Source organism: Mycteria americana, chromosome 15 (assembly GCF_035582795.1).
Source record: "Mycteria americana isolate JAX WOST 10 ecotype Jacksonville Zoo and Gardens chromosome 15, USCA_MyAme_1.0, whole genome shotgun sequence".
NCBI lineage: Eukaryota > Metazoa > Chordata > Aves > Ciconiiformes > Ciconiidae > Mycteria > Mycteria americana.
In genome coordinates, this window is record NC_134379.1 from 2,572,765 (window position 1) to 2,596,719 (window position 23,955).

The following is a 23,955-nucleotide window of genomic DNA, read 5'->3' on the forward strand; positions in this document are numbered from 1 at the left end:
TTAAAACAACTGTGTGGAACAATGGAAAAGCAGAACCTCGTACCGCTTCTGCCATCTTAGTCGCTTGCTGAAAGCAACAGCGACAGAAAAAGATTCGACTATCTGTGGATTCTGAAACAATGAGAAAAATGTGAGAAACCCAGGCTTCAGGTTTACCGGCAGCTGCTTACCTTTACTAGAACACTCTGTCACTCCTTGGCTAAAAAAATACTCAGTTTATTAGGGAGGAACTCTAAAACATTTGCAAAGTGCTTATGTGGACTTTTCTAGCTACATGTGTATTTGTTACTAGACACAGTAAACAAACAATTCCTGTGGCGTGAAGGGCTACTGCCGGTGCTCCGCTCTCTTTTAACACTGAATCCTTTCAAAAGCTCAGGCAAGTTATCTTCATCCTGCCTCACAGAGCCGCAACATGACGTGTCACATTGAAAAAATGTGTTACTGTTAAGTTATCTTTTAACAGTTTAAAAACCAGCTCTTTTTTAACAAAATAACTGTACGAAACAAAAAGAGAGATGCTAAGTACAACTTGTCAGGTCCAAGTAAGGAAGTAAGACTACAAACGCTGAATGCTTTCCCTCTTTCCTAGTGAAAATGCAAAGTCACTCCTGAACAGAATGTTGACAAAGCTGCGTTTTATCAATGTAATTTCAATATTTTCTAATTTAATTGTTTTCTCCTTTAGGCTTTGGAGACACATGGTAAATCACATGAATTTTTCCTTCTTTTTCATATTTATACACCATATTATTATTTAAAACAGCATAAATTGTGAAAAGGTTGCTTCTAGTCCAGGACTCATTCAGCATTCGTTTTACACCGCATTCTGCCTGGATGGAGAAGCGAGCCGTTTCTTTTCCTCTCTCAAGCTTTCACACAGTAGCAGCGTAACACCATTTGGGTTTCTAGCAACACCAGAGAAAATCTAGACTACAGCTCAGATATTATTTTAAAATCCCCTTGAAACACTTTTTTAAAAATGTAACTTTCTGCAAGCTGTTTATAATGTAAAAACCTAAACTGCAAGATGACATCACTGGACTGCCTCTTTTTAAAAAACATTTTATTAAAATTCAGTTTTGTAGAAAATAGGCATGGACTTGCGTATTTTCTAATAACCCATTAAGAGAAGTTTCAAATCAAGCTTTAAAACGTGTTATTAACCACCTACCCAGCCATTTGAAAGATACATGCCTGTGATAAGAGTATTGTATTGCCATTAACCTGTGGGACGGTTCGAGACATCTCTTATTCACACAAAACTCTAAATGCATCTGATTAAAGCCACAAGATCAGCTGTCCATATTAATCACTCACCAGTTTAATTAAGGTAAACCGGCTTGTCAGAAAGCCAGTCTTCTCTCTATTCTTCACCGTTATCGACTTTTAATAGTTCACTGGATTAGTCATTACTTGTTTATGGCATTACCAAATACCTGGGAGAGAAAACCACACTATGTGCCCAGGAAACTGCTTCAGGCCAACTCTTGCTTGGGACACGAGGAGAAATCTACCCCATCAGATAAAAGTTTTCTAAAAAGCCATACAATGTGATTTAGACACAAGTACAACCCAGAAGAGAAAAAAATGGGTTGTTTCTTAACAAGCAACTCTGAGTATCTTACCAAGAGATTCAGACTTGGGAGTTCATTTTGTGGTTACTCAGATTAACGCAGGCATTCTGGACACTAAGCTAGGAAAAAGGAATTTAGTGAGATTTCTCGCTCCCTTGTAAAAGCCACGTTTCACACAGAGTGTGCAGGAGTGGGCAGGCACATACAGCGCCACGCCACAAGGGACAACAATACAGAAAGTTACAAGTCCTACAATTAAACACCGTTTTCTACAGGATCAACTCCTTTCCTAAGTAATTAGGGTAGAGATAAGGAAGGGAGCAGGCCTCCTCCTCACTAATCAAGCGTGCTCACCTTGGGAGTAAATGCCAGTCCGTAACCGTTCATTCCAACGTACCGCAGGAGCCGGGGGACGACAGCCCTCCCCAGCCCACGGGCAGTCCTGCCTGGCAAACTGCTGCCATCTCTTCTCGCAGACCTCAGCGTTTCGCTGAATGTTCCCCGTCCACTTTGGCTCTGCTCAGCTTCTGAAGTTGTGGTGATCACAGACAAGACTGATGATCGCGGGTGGTTATAAAACGCGATGACATGCAACATAACCAAAACCAGGGGGAGGAGGGAGCAGGCGAGCGGAAAAAAAAAGGGATTATGTATATTCCTAATTCTCCTTAGGCATACCTGCTGCCATCAGTGATGGACATTTGTTCTGGGAAGAGCTGCTACCAGTGGAACGCTTAGCATATGAACACTAACCTAATTCCTGTTGGAAATAAACCAATTTCCACTCTCTCCTTTACTAGAGGAGTATTTCAACCTAATAATAAAATCTCCACTGTAGCATGTCAGACCAGCAGCTCTCTGGTAGCAGGCTGGAATTTTAAGTCTTAATGCAGCAATATCAGCTGTAATGAATTCTACGTAAATATGACTTCCAAAAATAAAAAGCCTTTTTCTTTCCTTAAAACCATGTATGAACGAGAGTTTGGAAGCAAAGGAAATGGGGTCTAGCCTCTCACTGCTGTCAGTAATGAGGATCCTTCTGAAACACTTTAACTATTCCCACCCAGTGCAACCTAAATAAAAGTATTTCACTTGCATTATTCAGCTCAGCTTTACATTACCATTCAACATGGGCCAGCTCAATAAAAACTGTAACTGCTTATAAAACAAGTGAAGAATATTAGAAAAGGCAAAGTGGGATGAACAGACAGAACAGAGTTAAATCCTGAATCGTCGTAAAATTCCACCAGCCCCACATGGTGAATTCCACTGAATACCAAGACCTGGACAAGAAAATTGTTTTTCCACAGGAAAAACAGATTCATTCAAGAGTTTTGTATTATAATCTATAACAAAAGAGTATAGCTACTTATTCCGTTATCATTAACTTGTGCACATTCGTCAGATCTCATTCATTTTTACTTGCTTAATTTCACACTGAAATATATGGGAAGTTGGTTTCCAATGTCCTTCTTTATCTGAATGTTTACCTTTAATAAACCATACGCAGAAATCAAAATAAACTAATCAGTATCAAATGTTATTTAGACAAATTAAAGTGATACTAAAAAAAGCCTGGATCTAAATTTAAATACAAGGAAAAAAGCACCCATTGAAATGTCCGCCTATACTTTGCAATAAGTATTATGCACAGAGGTCAGAGTTTCTGAGCAACCTCAGCTCCAACAACCAGAGACGTTGCTGCCGATTAGTCCTGAAGAACCAGTTCCCTTTCTACATTTTATTTATATATGTACATCCACACACGCAATCGCACACGCACACAAAAGCGCCGCACAGTTATGACCCATCTGAAAGAAAACACATTCAGCGTATTGTCAGCGCTCTATTGTAACGCACTCTACCCTTTCTGAATGCAACGTTCAGCTTCAGCTTACCACCCCGACAAATAAAGGAAAGCACTTTATGAAACCCATTTAATTGGGAGGTGACAGAAAACATACAGCCATTTTCTTTAGCCTTATCACTGAATTGGCTTCAGCTCCAATCTCTGCCAAATCCCACTCAACAGAAGACATTAACCAGGTCAGCGGAACAGGTGCTGCGCGGTGTCTGGCAAGGGGCTGGCATCCCCACAATTACTTGCACACAATGAAGCGGTAATCTTTACAGATCATCTCTCCCAAGGAGCATATTGGGGATGGGAGGAGAGGAGAAGGGAGGGAGGGAGAGAAGGAGGGAGAGAAGGAGGGAGGGAGGGATAAAGAAAAAAAAAAAACCAAGCAAGAAAGGAAAATGAATGTGTAGCTGCCTCGCGGCTCAGCAGATGTCTGTGCGTGATGTACGAGGCTAGGATAAGCTGTCGTAGCCCGCTGCCAAAGAGTGGTAAGTGATTAAAGCCTCCACCAGGCTAAGCACCATATTTAGAGTCTATGGGGTTTCGAAAGTTGCACCCATTCCTTGCTGTGCTGCCAGATGTTGTTGGCTGGTCCTGCTCGTATTCACTGTGCGCGGGAGGCAGCAGTTGGTACAGCAACGAATGCAATCTGGAATGTTTCCGGAGGTGCCGTACATTAAAATGGTGTCACCCATCCTTCACCTCTACCGAATGCTGAAACAACTCCAATTTGCTGCCACTTCCCTCTTGGGAAATGGCCAAGATACAGTTGTGCCTGGCAGACCCATTTGTTTTACTCAGGTGATTCTCTTCCCTCAATGACCTCTATTAGTTTAAGTTTTAATTTAGATTAACCCCAGCACCCCAATTAACCAGTGAGGGGAAAAGCTAAGCTGTGACTAGTCATATTTCTGAAATCACGATTTATCGAAGTTAAAGTTATTAGAAGGAAAGATGGGCCATCCATCTATTGCTATTTTTCTTTTAAAAATTTAACATTTCATGGCCAATAAGCACCTCCCCTGCATAGGTCCACGGATTGTCAATCACAGCTATTTCTCCTCGACCACTTCACTGTTTTGTTATACTAATTTAATTTGTTCTGTGTTCTTAAGGTCCACTTGGCCCCCAAAGCTGGGCTTCTGGTCCACTTGGCCCCCAAATTCCACCCCAGTGTTATGTCACTGTGTTACAGATTTGGCCTCTTCAACCACTGCTGCCAACAAGACAGACACTCTCCGATCTCCATTTTAGAACCCACACAGATGAACCCAGCATCTTCTCCTACCCAAGAGAAGCTGCTCAGGTCACAGCAATACTAGCAGAGATGCTCTTACAATAAATACACAAACTGGAGAGGAGCTAGCTTGGAATACACTCCTGGCTCTGAGGCAGGCTGCCTTGAATAGATCCCTCACAAACATTAAATAGTCAAATTGTCCTAATTCTTCCCTGGGTGAGGTCTACTGCAAAAATTTTCTTGGACATCTACAGCAGTAGCGTTGGAAGTGTGTTGAAAACTTTCTTGGAGGGGAAAAAAAAGGCAGCATTAAAGTTCTCTGTGTTTCCTATCCGTAAAACACAGATAAGAATTACCAATTTAATACATCTTTTTATTCATCTTTAGGCCTGGCTCTGTACACAAAGCCCCAAATTTTGAAAGTATTCAAATGCTTCTGGTTAAATCAGTTATCAGAGCACAGTCACATGGCAACAGCTCTCTTCCACTGCCCTAACACTTTACTAGCCACTGTAATAACTATTCAGATCAGAAATTTCTGCCTTTCTGATGATATAATGATATTTGTTTAGTCCTGAAGTTAAAGCTCTCTGTGGATCATCAGAGCAAAACTAGTTTTTCGTGCACTGGGGAAGGACTTACAGTGAATCATACTCCTCAATATATGGTAATTTCAGTATTTCATAAAGCTGGCACTGTCATTTATTAAATAAATTACAGGCACAAAGATTCCCTAAGCTGCGGCCTCCATGCACTGGGTCCAGATTCCTTGTTTCTAAGAACTTTGCAAATAAAAAGAATAACTGGCCTAAATCCAAGCTGGCACAACTCCAAGAAAAGTGCTAGAGAAGCCCTGCAGCTTTTTCATTCTGTAGGTAGATGAGACGATTTAGGCTGAGATGAGAGTAACTTAGGTGCTTCTGAGGATCTACTAGAATCATTTTTCATAATGGGACTCTACCCACAGAGAAAAGTCACCTTTAGAGAATTCAGTAATTTTTCTCTTGTGTAGCGATGTTCACCAGTGAGAACCACAGGCACAGACCTTATCCTGCAGCCCTGACTCCCTCAAGTACAGCGGTGCCAGTCACGGCAGTAAGTTTACACCCACAATGCAAGTTTAAGCTCACGTAGCCCTACATCGAAAGTTGAGAGCGAAGTCCTCAAAGGTATCTACAGAGATTTCAGATGTTTAAAACAGGCAACTGAGTTTCACTCGTAAGAGAAATTTAGAGCACAGAACCAACCGCATCAGCTCTGTAAGTATTAAAAACCAACTGGAGCCATAATTCCAACACAGATTTACCATCACCTACCTGGTGATAAAAGTCATCATCATCAAATATCTCCTCATCTATGTCCTTCAGGTGCCTGTTGGAATCCGACTGAGGGAGGACTTCCTAGAAGCACAAAGGCAATACTGAAAGCTCGTACGTGCGTATTTCTGTCCCTAACTCTGATGACATCACGTGCAGCAGCTTGTAAATGCACTTGAAGATATGAAGGAATGGAGAAAAGCTCCCAACATAACAAGCTTTTAAGGACTAGGAATACATTTAAAGGCAAGGCAGAAATGCTGCCAATGCCAAAATATTTATGATACCTTTAGGGGGAAATAAATAGGACTGTGCAAAGTCTTTCTGGCAAAATACTACCGATATTTTTAATGTAATGGCAAAAATGTATCTTGCAAGTGCAGTAATTCTACATGACCTCTCAGAATTTAGTATTTATTCATTCTTAAATACTAAATTAATAACAGACTTACTACTAATATATTCTGTAGGTTATATGCAGTGTGATTTTAGAAGTGACTTTCTGGGTTAAAAATTCTAAACTTCAGCGTAAAAACAAAGTTTCGTAGCCGCTACCTCAAAAAAGCAGATTTAGCGAGCATCACTTCCTACAGCACAGAAGGGGCACAATCACAGACCAAACCTTGTTTTCCCCTGTCAAAAACTGGCACAGGAGATAATGCAAACACCATAAAACTGGAATTGAAATGTCTACATCTTTTTCTTAGCCATTACATTACAGAAATCAACACTCAGGTATCTCCTCCATAAACAACAATCTCCATAAACAACAATCAGGTATCTCCTCTCACAAACAAGAATACTACCTGCTAAAGGCTCAAGCTAATTGTTTTGCAGAGGGTTTCGCTGCTGCTACAGGATGAGTTATATAAACAAAATGCCCTTACCGAATTTTCAGGCAAAGATTCAGGGACCGGATGAGATTCCTGTTCCTGCTTTCCCAGCACTGTATACACTGATCGCTTGGTCTGTGTCCGCCGTAGTAATCTCTCTTTGTCCATCATAATATGATCAATCTGAGTCAAGATTGAACGCTCAAAGGCACCAAAACCCTGCAACAACATTAACTAGTGTCAGATAATGCAGAAAGCTTTTCCTCAAGGCAGCAATGTTCCTCTATCTTTCCATGTCAGTGGATAAGCAGACAGCATTCCAAAAGGAGGGGGTTTGGGTTTCATTGCAGGGATTTCTGCTAGGATTTTTTATTTGTTTCCCCCTCTCTCTCCCTTCCCAACCTGAGGCAACCTGACGCTTGGCTTAATAAAATGCCTTTGCTGTTCTGGTTCAGATGAACTTCTCAATGATTAATACTAACTCACAGATGCTAGGAGACCCTGGATCTTCGGGTGAAATGATTACCCATTGTATTAAAGTGTACACTTCACGGAGGAGGACAGCCACAGAAGCCCCTAGTTCTGTTATAAAACACGAACAGCTTGTTGATCAGCAACAGTGGCATTTTCATTGAGCCTACTTGCTGCTGGAGACTGGCTATGATGAGATGTCTGATTGGGTGAACACCAATACTACCCAAGAGTTTTTCCCAAAACTTGGGAAACTATTTGCCCCTGGAAAATTTTTTCCTGCCCATCTGCTCAAAACAAAAGAGAACAGCTTATGCCTTTGAAATTTGAGGGCTGAGCTTCTTTCCAAACTCCTTTGAGGCTGGGGAAAACTGTGTACCTGTGTATTTAATTCTTTCTGCTGTAACTCTTGGCTTAACTTGGAACATCCATGATACGAAACTTTCAAATCAACTTGTTCCACAAATCTCTGCTAAACAATAAGCATGTCAGCACACATAAACAAAGACTTGCCTTTCCCATTTTGCCAGATGCCAGCTTTGTCTTGTCATGCCACTTCTGCAAGACGTTGTTCCGATACGTCCTGAAGTCAGCATACCGCTTGGCTATGAATTCTGGGTAGTCCTCCATCTTGAGCTTTCGTTTGGGGAGGCTCCTCCTCTTCTCCTGAGCCTTATCCACTTGCTCTTCATCGCTACTGCTAGGGATTTCATCATCACTAGAACAAAAATACGCAGACTAAACACCCTACGCCTCTCTAAGGCAACGTGTGTGAATTCTTAATGGCCCCTCCACTACCAGCCAAGCTTTTTCCACACCATGGTGATATTTATGGCAAAAGACCTATAGTTCAGCCCCTCCTCTGTTATCAGAAAGATTTACAAAACAGACTTCCCACACTGGCAGAAGGAATTCAAATGGTCATTTGTCCAGAGTGCCTGTCACCCAGATACAGCAGCAACTGAGAGAACAGCGGAGAGTGAGTACGGTCAGGAAGGCTGCGCATTGTCCTGTTTGTTGGAGAGTTGGAGACCAAAGGATTCAGAAAGGACTTGTCTTATTTTGTATTTACCTCTCAGTTTTTGATTGCTTTCCATCTACCAGATGCCTCGTGCCTGGGTATTGATAAAGCAGCTCATCCTGAAGGTCCACTAATACTTTCAGCAATGCCTCCAGGGCTTTACAACCTGCAGAACAACAGACACAAGTGACAATTTCCCACTGATCCTTGCTCCTGGTGAAGACTGAGCTTTGCAGTGCTTGGTTTCTCATCTCGAATCTGAATTTCTGCCACAGCTACTGCATGTCCCATTAACTGTTTTTCCCTAATCAGTTAGAGATGTGGTTTTATCTTCAAACTGATTTATAGCTGTTCATGTCAAACACCAACACGCTGGGAAAGAGCACTTCTTTCCTAAAAAGGGAGGAAAGGAGGCAGGACTGCCTTCTAAACATCTGCCTGGCTGCACATCGGGAGTATACTGGTCTAATGTTTCATCGACAAACATTCAGACAAATCCTTCAGAGCCTGAAGGATTAACATATCGAAGAAGCAAGTACTGTGTGCAGAAGCATCTGATGACACACGCATATGACAACAACCTTTTCTGCCGGCTAACTCATTTCTCTCCTGTGTTAAGTTCTGCAGCAGAGGCCAGCTTCAGTTGAATAATACGAAGCAACACGAGGGAAAATGTATATATGTACATCCTGTCTAAACTTGACCTCTGACTTTTCTTTCTTGTACATAATGTGCATGTTATACGGAGCAGAAGGAGGGAAGGCAAGAAGAAAAACCGAACTCCTGCAGGGCTGTGACTACTGCTGGTTTCTATGCCGCCGTGCTCACCACGCAGGAGGTATAAGAAATTAGATTGTAAGTAAAATTAAATGTAGCAAGATCTGATCGGGGGGGGGGGGGGAATTAAACAATGACTTGGCAAGTTTAATGAGAGGATTCTGATCAGAAAAGCAGAACTGCAGGCCCAGAGAACCTTAGAAAGAGAGAAAGTGAAGAAAAGATTGGGGTGGAGAGGTGTACAAAATGATCAGTACATGGTGTGAAGGTTAGTTTTACAGGGATGAGTAGTTGCTTTCCAGGGTATTTGCAGACACAAATCCTGAATGTAGATCTGATGCTGTGTATCTAAAGGCTTTCATAGCCAACAATTTTCCTGTATCTACGCAAATGCAGAGAAAACGAGCTCTGTTCCAATGATCTCATGTTCTCCAAGGACACACAGTCGCAGCTGACTGTGGGAAGGGTTAACTGCACGCTGTTGCAGCATCTGTTCTTTAAAAATAGTTCTTTTGTGGCAACCAACAAGCCTCCCTGCAGAACGTTCCGATATAAAACAAGTGTTTGTCTAGGCCTACACAAACTCTCCCTTTGTACATTGCTACACATCAATCACAGGGTCAGCTCTTACAGGTAAAACACTTAGTAGGCTTCTATCAAAAGCCTAAACTGAACTTTACACAGATTAATTTATATTTACCTGACACTGGTGTATTGCCTTCTACTTTTACAAAGAGGCACCACGGAAAGGGGAAAAAATGCACCGCGTGGAGGAACGTAGCACACCGCTTCGGGATCTGTTTTCTTGCGGGATACGTTCACGCAGGCTTGGCTTCCCTCCCCAGGCGCCCAGAACAAGCATCCTCGCGGGCAGCAGCAACCCTGGCTGACAGAGCACGTGGATTTGTCCGGAGGGCAGGAGGAGCACGGCGGTGGTGGGACGTTCCCCAGAGCTTCCCCTGTACCCCCTTCTGCCCGTTCCTCCTCTGACGTGAAGTCATTAGGGCTGTTTTGCTTAACTCCTGAACCCGTTTCTTTCTTTGCAGTTAGCATAAAAGAACGGAGAGAACTTTTCCCCACTCGATTTTTTTCTTTATTTCTTTTTTTTTAATGGAGGACACAGAGATCATGGGTAGAGAGAACAGCAAATCTTCATCAGCCAGACAGAGACAGCGCAAGCAGAAATCAGCCCAGACATTCAGAGGTCTCAATCTCCCGCACGTTACCACTGTGATATTGCTCAGTTGTCACCATCTTCAGATAAATTACAGCCTGACCTCAGTAACAGGAATGTCAAGGAGAAGATGCTTTAAGATTTTTGTTGCTGATCAGCTGTTGGACTCATCCTCCCCTGGCCTGCGGTTCATTTTAGATACGTTCTGACAACTCTTCTATATAGACCTATTAACGGATTAGGTTTGCCATGCTTGTAAAACAGTCGTGTGTTAGCATCCAAACAATTCCAAGAGACAAACGGACAAAAGCCCTTAAAAACGCGTTTGTTGTATGTGTCTGCAGCTAAAGCATTGCTTGCAAAAAGGAAAGTGCCCCCACCCTAGCCTGAGCGCACAGCTTACAACAGCAAAATCTTTCCCACTGCCTGCAACACAGCTAAATGTCCCCAGAGCTTCCGAAACTGTTTATTTTCTACCCGCTGCCTATCCTCCAGCAGCAGTGCTAATGCACCCCAGGCGGCTTTGATCCTGTCAATTACAACTGGAGTAGCACTCCAGCTCTTCTGGGGTATATCAAGGCCGCGGCAAGCAGGCAGGGAATAAAGACAGGCTCAAGCTCCCCCAGGCTATGAGATATGGACCCCAACAGAAGTGGGGATGGGGAGCAATTTTATTTGGAGTGAAGGGGATGGAGAGGGCAGGAAAGACAATGACCGCACGTCTAACCAGGTGGGAGGGCTAATTATTCCAGACAGTGGCTTCATCATGAGCCTCTTACAGCTGGGTAATTTCCGTGCTTTCAGTTCTTGTGTATGTAATAGCATTATTGGATGGCATTCTCATTGTTACTGTTGGGTGCTTAAGTGTGCTGTAAACTCAACTTCAGAAGCCAAGTGTCACCCTCCCCTGCCCTCTTCCCATCCAGCCCTGCCCTACCCATTTCACGTTTAATTCCAGAAGGGACTGTTTTCTTCCCAGTCTCCTCTCCCTCTTCATCTTCTCTTCCCTCTCATGCCCTCATCTGCCTTTACACCATCTGCTCCGGGGAAAAGACTGAACCCATTTGTGAAGGAAGGCAGCGTAAAACAAAACTGTTTCGTAGATGCAAACTATGTCATTTTGAAGGAAAGCCGGACGCTAACCCTCCTGCTCTCCTACTCCCTCCCAGCACATTTTTTTTTTAATGCTGCTCCTTGTCAGAAACAGACAATTAAACAGAAAAGGGTCACAAACATGGAGCTTTCAAGCATGCCAGTACATTAAGGCAACCAACTAGCAGCTTCCACATGTGATAACCACCAGGTTTGCACCTCCTGCTCCCTTCCCTGCCCTGTGCACAGAACAAAGCCAGCAACACCTCCAAGAGCACAGGCAATGCCAGCCCTGACCACGTAGCAGGGGCCTCCCACTGCCACGAGCTGGGTTAGGTCCTAGGCAGTCCCTGATGATTTTCAGTTTCTAAAGCCTGTGGGATCAAGACGATATCGACACTATGGTTTTCACAAGCACCACAACCCGGCCAAGGCTGAAACAATGCTGTTAAAGCTCTACGACTACCCTCCCACCACTCATTCACCAGCGGGAAGATCCCGATGCCGACAGCTTATTCCCAGAGCTACTACACTATCTCTGCCATCAGTATCACTTCTGGGTGTTGCTCTATTGTGTTCAGCCAACGACAGACGCTTGCACGTCCCCAGCTGCCCCTTCCCAGGCCAGTGCAGCGGCCAGCGACCGCAGGCACAGCACTGCGAAAGCAACTGTTAAGTTGCGGTGCATAAAACTCTCCTGACCTGACTTTGCAGGCACAGCTTGTCACCCCAGTTAATCCCAGTCTGTGCCTCTCCCGCCCCTTCTCTCCCACTCTCTGCTGGCAGCTTTGCTGCATCTCTCTTACAATCTGCACGGCAATCTGCCGGGGTAAATATTCTACCTTGTTATCGACATCAGTGTCACAACTGACACCTTTAACACTGGGCCATACATCGTCCATGAGAAAAATCTCAAAACTATCTCCTTTTCCAAGAGTGACTTCTCCATGTGCAGCCTGTGTTTTTCGAGGACAGGTGGCTCAGCACTGCCTTAAAAACAAAAGAAGCTGGATCCCTTTACGGCACTTCAGTACGAGCAACTGAAATCCCCAAAACAACAACTCATACTCCGTGTGTAGGAGAGGCCAACTAACCCCAGGACAACATGCAAGCCATGCTTCCATCAAACCTTTTCAAAGCTGCCCTTTGGGAAAGAAAAAAGGATGCTGAGTGGGATCCATCGGCAGCTGCTCCAAGAACACAGCAAACGTGGTCTGAATATAACTTCCAGCTTAAATGGGACTCAGAGTGTCTGTGGTGAGACGCTAACTTGTAAGAGTCACTTTTAAGAGTCCATGGGAGCCCCTTCATTTTGTGTACAGGAGTGAAAAAGTTGTTCCAGATCCTGCAGACAGCATATCAATCCACCAAGAAAGCTGGGAGCCAGTATCAGTAAATCAAAGTGTGCCTTTCTGTTAATACTCTCTCATACGTTCTCATTTTATACATCCCTTCACCCAGTCAGAAAGTAGCCCTGGAGTATTTAGCTCCATTCAGGGATAGCACTGCCATGTATCAAAGTGTCAGGAGACCCACCAGAGATGAAATCTGTCCTACTGCTCTCAAACCACAAAAATCAATTTTGTCAATGCCAGTGGTTACGGACAAACCGGCTGCGCCGCTGGCATCCCCCCCCTGCGTGGGGTGGCTCCCGGCTGCGGGGTACCGACCCCACGACGTGCTCCCCCACCAGCCCCCTCCGCACGCAGAGGGCAGCCATGCCTCCGCCGCCGCTGAAACCCAAGCACTGCCGTGCTGGGGACTTGCAGGCACGATGGCTTCTGTGCTCGCCCATCGCCGTTAAGTGCAGCGTTTCTACAGCAAGGCAGCTTCCTGCGCAGAAAAATATCTGCGCTCTTTTTCACGACCTCTAAAAATGGGGTCTCATTTCATCTTCCCAAGCAGCTGCGGAGAGCAGCAGCTGGTGCGGAGCAGCAGGGAGCGGCCTCACACAGAGACACTTTCAGTCGTGGAAAAAAGCCGGTGCCTCAAGGCCAGGCTTTCAAAGGTATTCACAGAGAGCCAACCAGTGGGATTCCCAAAACTGCTCCACCAGGCAAGCTCCTCCCCGCCTGACCCTGGCGCGTCCATCCGGCACATTCGGAGTATGATGGTCCGGGACGGAATCCTAAAAATTGGGGCGAAACTCCCAGGAGTTTCACTCCATCGCTGTACGCTCGTGGCACCTTACAGGGCGCGATGGGCTCTCCCCTACAGAACAGTGCCTGCCTGCTACTGTGCACGCACCGTATGCAAACACCAACAGGAGCATCGTTACCGTGATGTACCAGCACAAAACACCGCGCGCACAGGACACGGCTGAAATTCAGAGCCCACGCCAAAGCTGGAAATTAACTACTTTTCCCCCTCAATTACATCTGAGGATCTGGCATCACAGGAATACCATCGGCATGCAAGCTTTTAATTTTCCATGTACCTCCACAGGCAGCATGAAGTGCTCACGCAGGAAAGCTGGAACAACGCTGGTGTTCGAACCACGGTATGCAGAGCAAAAGCTGAGCTGCCAAATATTGGGAGAGTTCCCCCTGCCACCGTGGAGAGTCACCCTGTCACGACTGCACGGAACAGGCGCAGTGCCCGGCGCGCTGGTCACGTTATGCAAATAAAAAGGAGAGGAATCAAACCTCTTTTATTTTAATAGCTGTACATAATGAAAAGTATCTTTATCAGGTACACGCCTTTATCCCAACGTTCAGATGAAGAGGGGAAATTTTCACTCCTTTCAAACGACTGTGGGACAGGAGTTAAACTACAGGTCAAAATGGCACTCAATACGCTGGCCTGAGAACAATACTTCTCATTCAAATCCACAAGCCAGCCACTTGCACTAGTCATCCCCAGCAATTAATCCCCCAAGAAACACGTTTGATTAAATCTTTTCAAGCAAATCCTTTGCTTTGCTTTTGTTAGTTCACTTCTTGTCAACATCTATTAAAATATGCCTTTAATTCTCCCACAATCTTAAAAAACACCGATTCCACTGTCTTCAACTTTAATCAACTGTATGGCCGGCATTTTTCATTTCATAATAATGTGCTGTTTGGAATTCAAGAGGCAGGCTCAACATCAATCATTCGGCAAGAATTTTTCCACTGCAATAAATATGCAAATGAGGAAAGCCAGTCAGTCGTATTTCAGGCCCGACTTGCTAGTGTTTTAAAAAAGACACAAATTTATTAATTGCCGTTGGCCAGCGGAATCCTATTACTTTGGGCATTGATTACAAAGCTGTGTGAGTGATTATTGTGCAACTCACAGGCTATCCAGGCATGAGGAAAAATTATTAAAGCAAGGCAGAGATTATCAACTCAGAATAACAATAAGCCTTAACATTTTAGGCCTCTAACTTCTTCAACAAAGAATTACGCCAGAGCTCCAGTGTATCATAATTCTGAAGTCTGTCGGTATTACTTTTGGAGCTTGCTCTATATTCCCAACAGCAGGGCAACATTACCAGCCAGGAAAAGGCGGAGGGAATTCCTCCAGGTATCGCATCTTAAACACGGGGCTTTGGACAACAGCTTTGCTGTAATTCCCGCTGCCTAACTAACTGTAGGAGGAACAATACGGTGCAGGCAGGCCTTTCGCTATCTTCAGATTTGCACCCTGCACGTCCTGGTGCCCCAGAACCAAGATGGCACAGAAATAAAAGGCTACTGATAAGCGTAAGACAGAGGCTACAAGAGCCAGCCTAGACTAAATTATAGGCTAGCTGCAAGCCCTTTGGCAGCAGAGAGCGATCCGATTTTTTAGAGGTGGTGTAGTTACGTGGTATACGTTTCTCACGGACTTCAGCTGAATCCTAGCACAAAGCACTTGTAAATCTGTCCAGGTTATTTTAGGAAATGGTGGGAGTAACATTCCCTTCACGCTTCCCAAAACACTGAGTTTGTGGAATTTTATCAAATTGATGCTAGGAAAAAGGCCGACTTTTCTGCTGATTGCAATAAAAAGGCCTGCTCCGTACCGAAGGCCCAATTTGCTGGTTCCATTGGAATGCAAATGATGCAAAAGCCTTTGCAGAGGGGAAAATTGTATTCCTCCCGCACAAAGGAGCCAATGCTGCAAACCCCTTTCACACAAGCAGTTCAGCTGACTCCCAAAGAGTTACAGAACGGACTCAATTTAGCCCTTTCACTCTAATATTACTGCATTTGACAGTAAGGACAACAGGATCAGACACAGATGAGTTTGCTAAAAGTAAAGAAAATAACTAGATGCAACAACAGAATAAAAGGCTTGGTATTCAAGGATTTTATTAGTGGGGACTGGGGGAGGGGGAAAGCTGAGAAGGGAGAGAAAGAGACACACTTCCATGAAGTTCATGCTCTACTGATTCGCCTCAACCGTCATCTTTTGATATCAGCCCAAACCAGGGAGGGGACGGGGCTTGTAAAAATGAGATTTATAAAAACTGATGTTTTACATTACTGTAAATGTAAAGAAGCTGACAGCATGCATTCCCTTCACTGCCAGGCAGGAATCCCCAAGTACATATGCAAGAATGAGAAAGGAAGAGGAAATGTGAAATTTCATAGTTATCTAGGTATTAAGGCCAGAAGGGAACATTAGCCCATCTAGACTGACCTCCCCATATAATACCAGGCCATTAATTACATTTATCATGACAACCACTGAGTTTCCATCTCAAGGTAACCAATTGCCAATTAATCCAAGTTAGCTGACATTTGCACATGCTTGTCTGGATGCTTTGCAAGCCTTTGTTTCCCTGCATCTTGTTTGTGGAGTATACACACTAACATGCACAAGTATTTAGCTAAACTCAATTTAATTAGCTATTAATTATCTTGAGAAATTCAAGGGTAGGCAAACCTATGCGATGTGCTCAAAGCGTGGTGTAATGCCACGGTCTGGAGTTCGGGTGCGTCAGGTCAACAACTACGGACTCTCCTAGCATTTCTTGCACTACAATTTAAGACAGCTTTAAAATAAACCTCAAACGCCAAGAGCGTCTAACACATATGGCTATGGAGATAACCTATAAAATGGGAGCATTTCAATTTTACCACATCTATACAAGAGAAGGAGACAAAAATTCTGCTCAAAAAGACTAAATACCACAAGCTAAAAGCCTTGGCACTGAGGAAGGACAAGAGAGTTCTTTTCTGAAAAAAGACCCAAAACTGCAAGTTAAATAAATATCCTCTGCTTCTCCACTACTCCCTGCACAGGATTTCTGAACAATTCACAGACAGCAATGACAGGCCACAAAATATTTTCCTGGTACCTCGCACAGCCCAAATTCTGCACATGCACAAAACCTCACACCCCCCATTACCCAACTAAATACGCACACAAACAGCAACCGAGCTCCAAAACTGAGACCTGTGCCTTTGTCTAAAGCTTCTCACTTCATCTCTCCCCTCTCACTCGCTGGCATGTATGCAGAATGGCCACCCGTGAGCCCGGGAGCTTATCGTCCTTACTGACGCCAGTTGTCACCAGAAGCTCTCCAAGGCATAGGATCATTACAACAAAATTTACAAAAAAGGGTCTGATTCATTCATTTATTTTAGTCGAGAGAAAAGTCTTCATTAATGTCAACAGGCTTTGGCTCAGTCCCAAAAAGAGTTGAATAGATTCTTCATTAGATCAGAGAGGAAAGGTGAAATCTGGGGACACCTGCATCCACATCCATTTAAATCAAATTCAACCCTGCATGAATTGACAAGCACGATGTTTTTTGTATTCATAAAGCGTCTAGACTAATACAATTCAATTAAAATGAACTACCAGTTTTAAGTGGGCTAGTTCTGATCACAATAATTTACACTCAGGCTTGAAACCCAGTTCTGCTGTCACACATTTGTGCAGGCTCCCAGTAAAATCTTCAAAGCAAGAATATATTTAAGTAAGTGCATGATCTTGCCTAGCACCAATTAATCCTGTAACTGCTCTATGCCTCTGGAATTTGTGTAATCTGCCTGTGCCTCAGTTCCTCCCCCACTCCCCTGTGACACCTACCCTGCTCCGTATTAATGCATTATCATCTCCAGATGTATGTATGGATACATTTGAGTTTTAAAAGTGATCCACAAATAGAGATGATAACAAAATTATGAGTGAATTATTGGCAGCTGATCCCTGCAGGCTTCTCTGAAAAATCCCGAGCCTATGTCAATAAAGCACATTTCATCTGACAGCTTTTCTCTAACCAGATGTGTAAAATGACAACCAGGTGCAGCCGCGGAGCGAGGCAGAGGGTGAGCCCATCAGATGGAGCGTGCCGCGCGACTGGAGAGGAGGACGCCTTGCCAGACACGTCCTCTCTGACGGGAAGTGGAACAGGTTCTCCTGTACCTAAAGCAGACTTGATCTTATTCAAAGTTGGTCAACGCTTAATCAGCTTCTTTGACATGACTTACCTGGATGCTGCATAGAATGTAATTTTTTTTTGTTTTTAAAGATCAGGAATCAGAGTAACAGAATCCAGCAAAAATCCTCTATTTAAAAGACAATGAGAACATACAAACAAACGTACACTAAATAGATACTAAATAGAATCTTTCCCTCTGTCTTGAGTCCCTTTTCAGCAAAATATTACAGAACTAACCCAGAAGAAAATATTCAGTGTGAAGCATTCATACAGAAATGTTTAATATGCAAGAATGTAAAACCAGAAAACACATGGCATGTTTGGAGGTCTCCTGCTGGCAATGAATGTAAGTGGGATTCTTAATCACATCCTTAAGAGGCCTTGTCCACAAATGTGCTGTTTAGCCACAAGCCACAGATACTTGCCACAGAAGCAGTTAACCAACCTGCCGTACCAAGACCCAACTCAGGCAGTTAGGATAAAGGTCCATGCAGCTCCAGGTGGAAGCACCGTCCTTTACCAGCACACCCACTACAAATGCACCCATTTCCACCCCAGAAACAGACATTTCTGGGTCAGTCGAAGCGTTTAGACTGGACCGTACATTTTAGGAACAAAAAAGCAACATCTCCTTCATTTCCCAGCAGGCACCGAACACCCGGCCTTGTGCAGACCCAGGCAAGTCCTGAAAAGTTTTATAAGTGCTCCTTTTAGCTCTGCTTTTCAATAAAACATAATTAAATAGCAACCGTTGGCTAGCTGCACCCGAGACATATAACACCTTAAGGGAATAACTAATCAATGTGAAACATAAGTTATCCAGCAACTGACTCTGAGTTGAAGAAACTGGCTACAGGAAGATTATGAATAGTGAGTTGCTTCCTGCAAACTTTACACATAGTTCACACTCATTTCCCTTGTTTCATCTTTCCATGTCTGTCTTTTGAATAAAGTTTCTTCACAGCACCCCATTTAAAACACATATTGAAGGACTTAAAAGGTGCACATGCTCTAATATTCTGCAGTCCAGACCCAGCGTGGAGAAGGAAAGGCAGGACTGGGAACCACTGTTCAGGCAGCAACTGCCATTTCCCATCTCAAGGTGTAACTGCATCCCTAGAGCGGCCACGAAGAAACACACCATCCGTAATGCCGCACAGGCTGCAAAAGGAGGACTAGAGGAGTACTTGTAGGGTACAAAAAAGGACTAGTCTCCATCATTGCATTTAACTTATTCCCAAGAGGCAAAACGCACTATTCTACTATCCTCGGGCCCCGGTGCGGCGTGCTCGGAGTGAACAAGGTCATGCCTTGCAGCATTGCTCTGCTAACTGCAGCACTCTTCAACGCCCTGTCTCCAATAGAAGCTCATCTCTCTGCGTGAAGGAGCCCAACGCAACAATTCTTCTGGAGGGATTTCAAAGGGGATACTACAGAAAGGCTAAACGATGGGGGAAAACAAGGTTTCTTCTGGATAATACATCCTTCCTGAGTACAAGGAATACAGGAATCACACCCTCTGCATGGATGCAATGCCACTAGCTCATGGCCAGAGAGTGTCCATGGCTGAATCATCTAGAGTAACATCACAGCGATCAGGAAAAGAAGATATAGTTGACTACAGAGAATACAAACTGAAGTTCAAATGTCACTGTGAGTTGAGAAAAGACGCACAAATTCCAGCAGAATTTGAAAAGCTGTATACAATTTTGTATCTATTAGCAACAGACAAAGCACCGTGCTGAGAAGTTCAGGGCGCTGCTAGGCAGAGCTCACTGCTGCTGCTCCATTAATACATTAACAACCCAGGCAGGTTTGGGGATAATGGCCTTGCAAGCATGTGGAGCATTTCATTTGATTTTTTTATCTGATTCACTTTATTCAGGTTTATTTTCTTATTGATCACAAACCTTTGTATAACTTCTCCACAGCTCTACAAAGTGTAAATAACAGTTAATATTTGGTGCCCCCACTCCTGTTCCTTCAGTGAGCAAATCCATTCTTACAGACCCTGCGTGTCTACCTTTTACCAAGACCAGTATTCTCTCCATTTCTCCAAAACAACTTATCTTGAGCTTATGCTGAAGAACAGAAATGTGGTATTCCAGTATTTTCTCTTAAACCACTGACAGATGGAATCAAAGCAAAAAAAAAAACCACAAAAATTCAGCCAGTAGTTTGCATTTCAGGGACCTACTGAACTCTTGGAAAGTGAAAGCATATACATATGAAAACATATACAACTGCTCGTCCATTTAAAATTGTGCAATTTCCATCAGCATCTCGCCTTCTGCAAGAGCCTCACCTGGGTTTCTGTATGTTTTTAACTCCTCGTCTCACCAACTAAAAACTGAAAATAACACATTATACTATTTAAAAGCTAGAATTCCCAGCTTTTTGTGAAGCATAAAGTATCATTGTCTAACTACTACTCACTAAAACATTCCCACCTTAGTATTTTTAACAAGAGCTGTAAAGAGAAAATAATTAAAATAGCAAGAAGAGCTACCCAGGGCACACACGACAACAGCTTCTAGCCTTTGTTGATTGAGAGATACAATTTCTTAAAGCTCTTGTTGCCCCCCTGCCCCCCAATTAGCTGTGGGGTTTTGTCACTGAATCACGATTTAACATAACAAGCCCCAAACCTAGGAACTGTTTAATTCCTGACACCGGTTGTGGCTTCACTAATGTTGCTTCCACCTCTTCTTTGGCTCTTTCTTGCCCTTGAGGTAATTTTTCATGACATTTTCATGAGATCCACTTCTAACCTTCCTCCCCCTTGAAAACATACATAGAACTATGAATGGCAGGCATGCAATCTGTGCAGAGACACAGCACAGAAACTTGCACCTTGCACTCTTTTTCTATGTAAATAATGCAAGGATCCTGCGGGAACATGCCAGGGATTGGAATTTTTAATTAATGGGTCTCTTTAATGTGCAAATCAGGAGCAGATTGCAAATTCTGACTTGCATTGATTATGAAAAACATTAATTGAACGTGCAAGACCCCAAACAGAGGCAACATCTCAAGCCCTGGACTAGACTGGAAGATACGGTGCAAGAGAATACAAATGTATCTTGGAGAAACAGACCACTCGAGGCAACAGCACCTTAGAAACGTAAGCTGTGGGAGTTCACGTGTGCAGTGCATTAAACATTAAACATTTGCACTGCATTCAGAGCGCAGCCACTGTGATTTCAGAATTAAAAACCACTCAGACTTTCTCCATGGATGCAAAACAGGAATAAACATGAGCTCCATGACCACAGTTTGGTCTCCAATTTGTATGTAAAAAGGGTGGCAGAAAAAAATCTGGAATATAATTAAAGATTAAAAAAAAAAAAAAAAAGGGGGGGAAAAGAAAAAGTAAGACAGTGCAAACAAAGCAATGCTGTCTCTTTAAACAGAAATTCATCCTATATAAATTATGGCCATAAACTTTTCCTGCAGTGCAGCCTAATTAATTCTTGTTCTATACACAAAGGGAAATGCTGGGTGACAAATGGGTGTGAAGCCTGAAAGCTGCCAGGTCTGCAAAACATTTTCTACTTCAATTTATAAGCAATTTTGCAGTAAATCATCCACCAGAACCTGAGATCTCAGGATTCCAAGACTGTCCAAAGCATGTTGTATTATTTTTTTTAAAAAAACATTTCATAAAAGATTACAGAAATAATAAATTAAACACTTGAAGTTTTGTAACCTCCAATCTCAAAATCTGGAAAACGAGCATGACCTTAGCATTTTTGCTCAGATTTGGCTTTAAAACTCCAAATGTATAGAACACTGCTGCCTACTCTTTAACACAATTATACTCCAACTCTTAGGGAATTTCACTACCACCACCAGCTGCACACAGGGCAGTCACAAGTGGGAGATACTAAAGAGGCAAATATATGAAGGACCGTTTTCCATTTCAAAAAAATCATCCTTCCTGTGAGCACAGAGCAGAAGTTTCATGAGCAACGGAAGGACTTGGGATAAATTACTGAAAGCATTCTGGGGCAGCTTTCAAAGAGGTGCGGGGGACTTGTCCAGGACCCCAGAGAGAGCTGGGTGCCGAGACCTCTCTGTGCCCTCTGCCTTCAGCAGGCTACGGTGTACACCGAGAGTCTGGATTTTTGGCACCAACTGCTTTCTGCAACTTGAACACCAAAGCATTTCCTCCTATTCGATGAAGATAATGAAAGCATGCCAAATTTATTCTGCGGATTTGGAAAGAAGTGCTGAGGCTTCCCTGAAAGGAGAGTATCATCCAGTCCAAAACAGTGTCAGTCATGATTATCCCAAATCCCGTCCCAGACTGAAGCGCATCGTGTTCAATGGAACCACCTCAACATTCAGTATTTACAAAGTCCTGTCTTCCACTCATCTTTAAACTTACTCATGCACAGTTCTAATTTTTCCTGTCTGGGGAATGGGATCCTACCCACAAGCTGGTAACACAACTGGGATGAGAACTCAGGAGTCCAGAAATGTTTACCCAGCCCACTACATCACCATTCAGAATCACGTAAAAAAGTTTATTTTTTATGGAAGCCACTAAACCTCTTGATCAGCTAAAAATTAGGACTTTTATTGCAAGCTGATTTATAAGTGAGATTTTTCCCCCCTCATAAATCAAGGTGCATCGATTCATGAAAGAACTTTAAATATATTTAATCGTGTATACTTTCAGAAAGGACTTAGTTTCACCTCCTGAACTGACAGGTCACAGCCCTGTTATCCAGGCAGAAGCTCCGTGAAGGAAGACGTAACTCAGCTCAGACTGCCCATGGGGTAAAACTCTAGCTGTTGGTTAGACATGAATCCCTCTCCCAGGGCCCAACACAGCAAAGCGAGAGAGAAATGGGTCTTTGCCACATAACACCAACTACACCCCCAGTCTTTCGTAAGATCTTCATGTATAAGTTTACTCCTTATTTCATGCTTGGCGCTTTGTAACTTCTGGAAAGAACATCTTTGCAGGGCAGTGAAAGATAGCTGCATTGGACCATAGCGTAGCTCATCAAAAATGATTATTGTAACCTACTTTACTGTACAATTACAGATTGTATTTTAAAAAAATAGAAATTAAAAAAAGGAGTATCAATTTGGTCCCTTAGAGAACACCGGAAAACACTGAACAAGCGCAGCGGTAGCAGAAATGTTCCTAAATTCATTACTTCCCGCCTGTCAGTCTGAGCGCTTCCTCCGCTAACTTTGCTCAGGTCACCCCAGCTTTACTTTCTTGCTGCCTTCACAGATGAAACACAGAACACGAACCCAGGCTATCAGGAACAGCAGAGTACACTACTGCCACTTTCCTGCCCAGATTATGAGAAGAGGGTGGGGAGGGAATCACTGAGCAGTTATTAACAGTGGATTTTCCTTTAGTGTTCTGGACAACTGAAAGATTAGCCTCTCTGCTGTACTGTGTACAGTATTATACTCCATGTTCTTGGATGTATTTTGCTTATGGGAAATATCAAAATGTCAACCATTGTTTCTGTTAAAGGTCTTTAATGATATTGCATTTTAGACCTGTAATGAAACACGGTGCTCGGTGCAGTTTGTAATGCATCTCATTAAATACATTAATAACATGCATTTCACTGAAAGGTCAGCTTAGTATTGTTGGGGGTTCGCCTTTTTTTCCTTAATCACTTCATTTAAAGCGGCAGAGCTAACTTTAAAATATAAAATATTTCACCTGCTGTAACTCCAGATAAGCTGATTAGCTACCATGTTCAGATCAGGTATAAGCCGTAAGATGATAGTCAAAACTTGGTGTAGGGGCAAGATTCAGGGTCAGGTTTGATGATGGTGAAAGTTCTTAATCCAGTTTTAAGATGACTTGGGCCGGCCCAGGCCAAAATTTCTCCGCACGCAGGTATCGCTACAGCATGTACAGACTGGCACACTGTGTGGCTGAACGGATATACAACCACAGCCAACCAGACAGTTCAGATGGCATCTCTGATGTTTAGCACGGAAGGCTGTAGACACCACCACAGCGTCTCCTACCAACTGGATCACATAAGGGGGCTCTCGGGATCCTCCACGGGGTGCTCACCTACAGAGCTGAAACGTTCTGGAAAGTGAGCAATATCTCAAGACTGGGAAAGAAGAACTAGAAGTGAGAGGGAGAACCAACTGGCAAGCTTTAAAACGCTACTGGGCTTATCTTTATTATTCAAAATCACTGGAAGAATATCCTATGAAGTTCATTAATTTCTCATTAGTGGGATTA

At 43.4% G+C, this 23,955-nt stretch overlaps 1 protein-coding gene across 1 annotated transcript in view; it reads right to left on the reverse strand.

Annotated features, from left to right (window-relative positions):
- AATF (apoptosis antagonizing transcription factor) overlaps positions 1–23,955 on the reverse strand; it is a 57,754-nt gene that overhangs the window by 28,238 nt on the left and 5,561 nt on the right. The window contains exons 5-8 of the mRNA XM_075517999.1: positions 8,368–8,482; positions 7,809–8,013; positions 6,879–7,043; positions 5,992–6,075 (exon numbers count right to left, since the gene is read on the reverse strand). Coding sequence (XP_075374114.1) covers positions 5,992–6,075; positions 6,879–7,043; positions 7,809–8,013; positions 8,368–8,482 — 569 coding nt within the window. The remainder of the gene's footprint in view (positions 1–5,991; positions 6,076–6,878; positions 7,044–7,808; positions 8,014–8,367; positions 8,483–23,955) is intronic.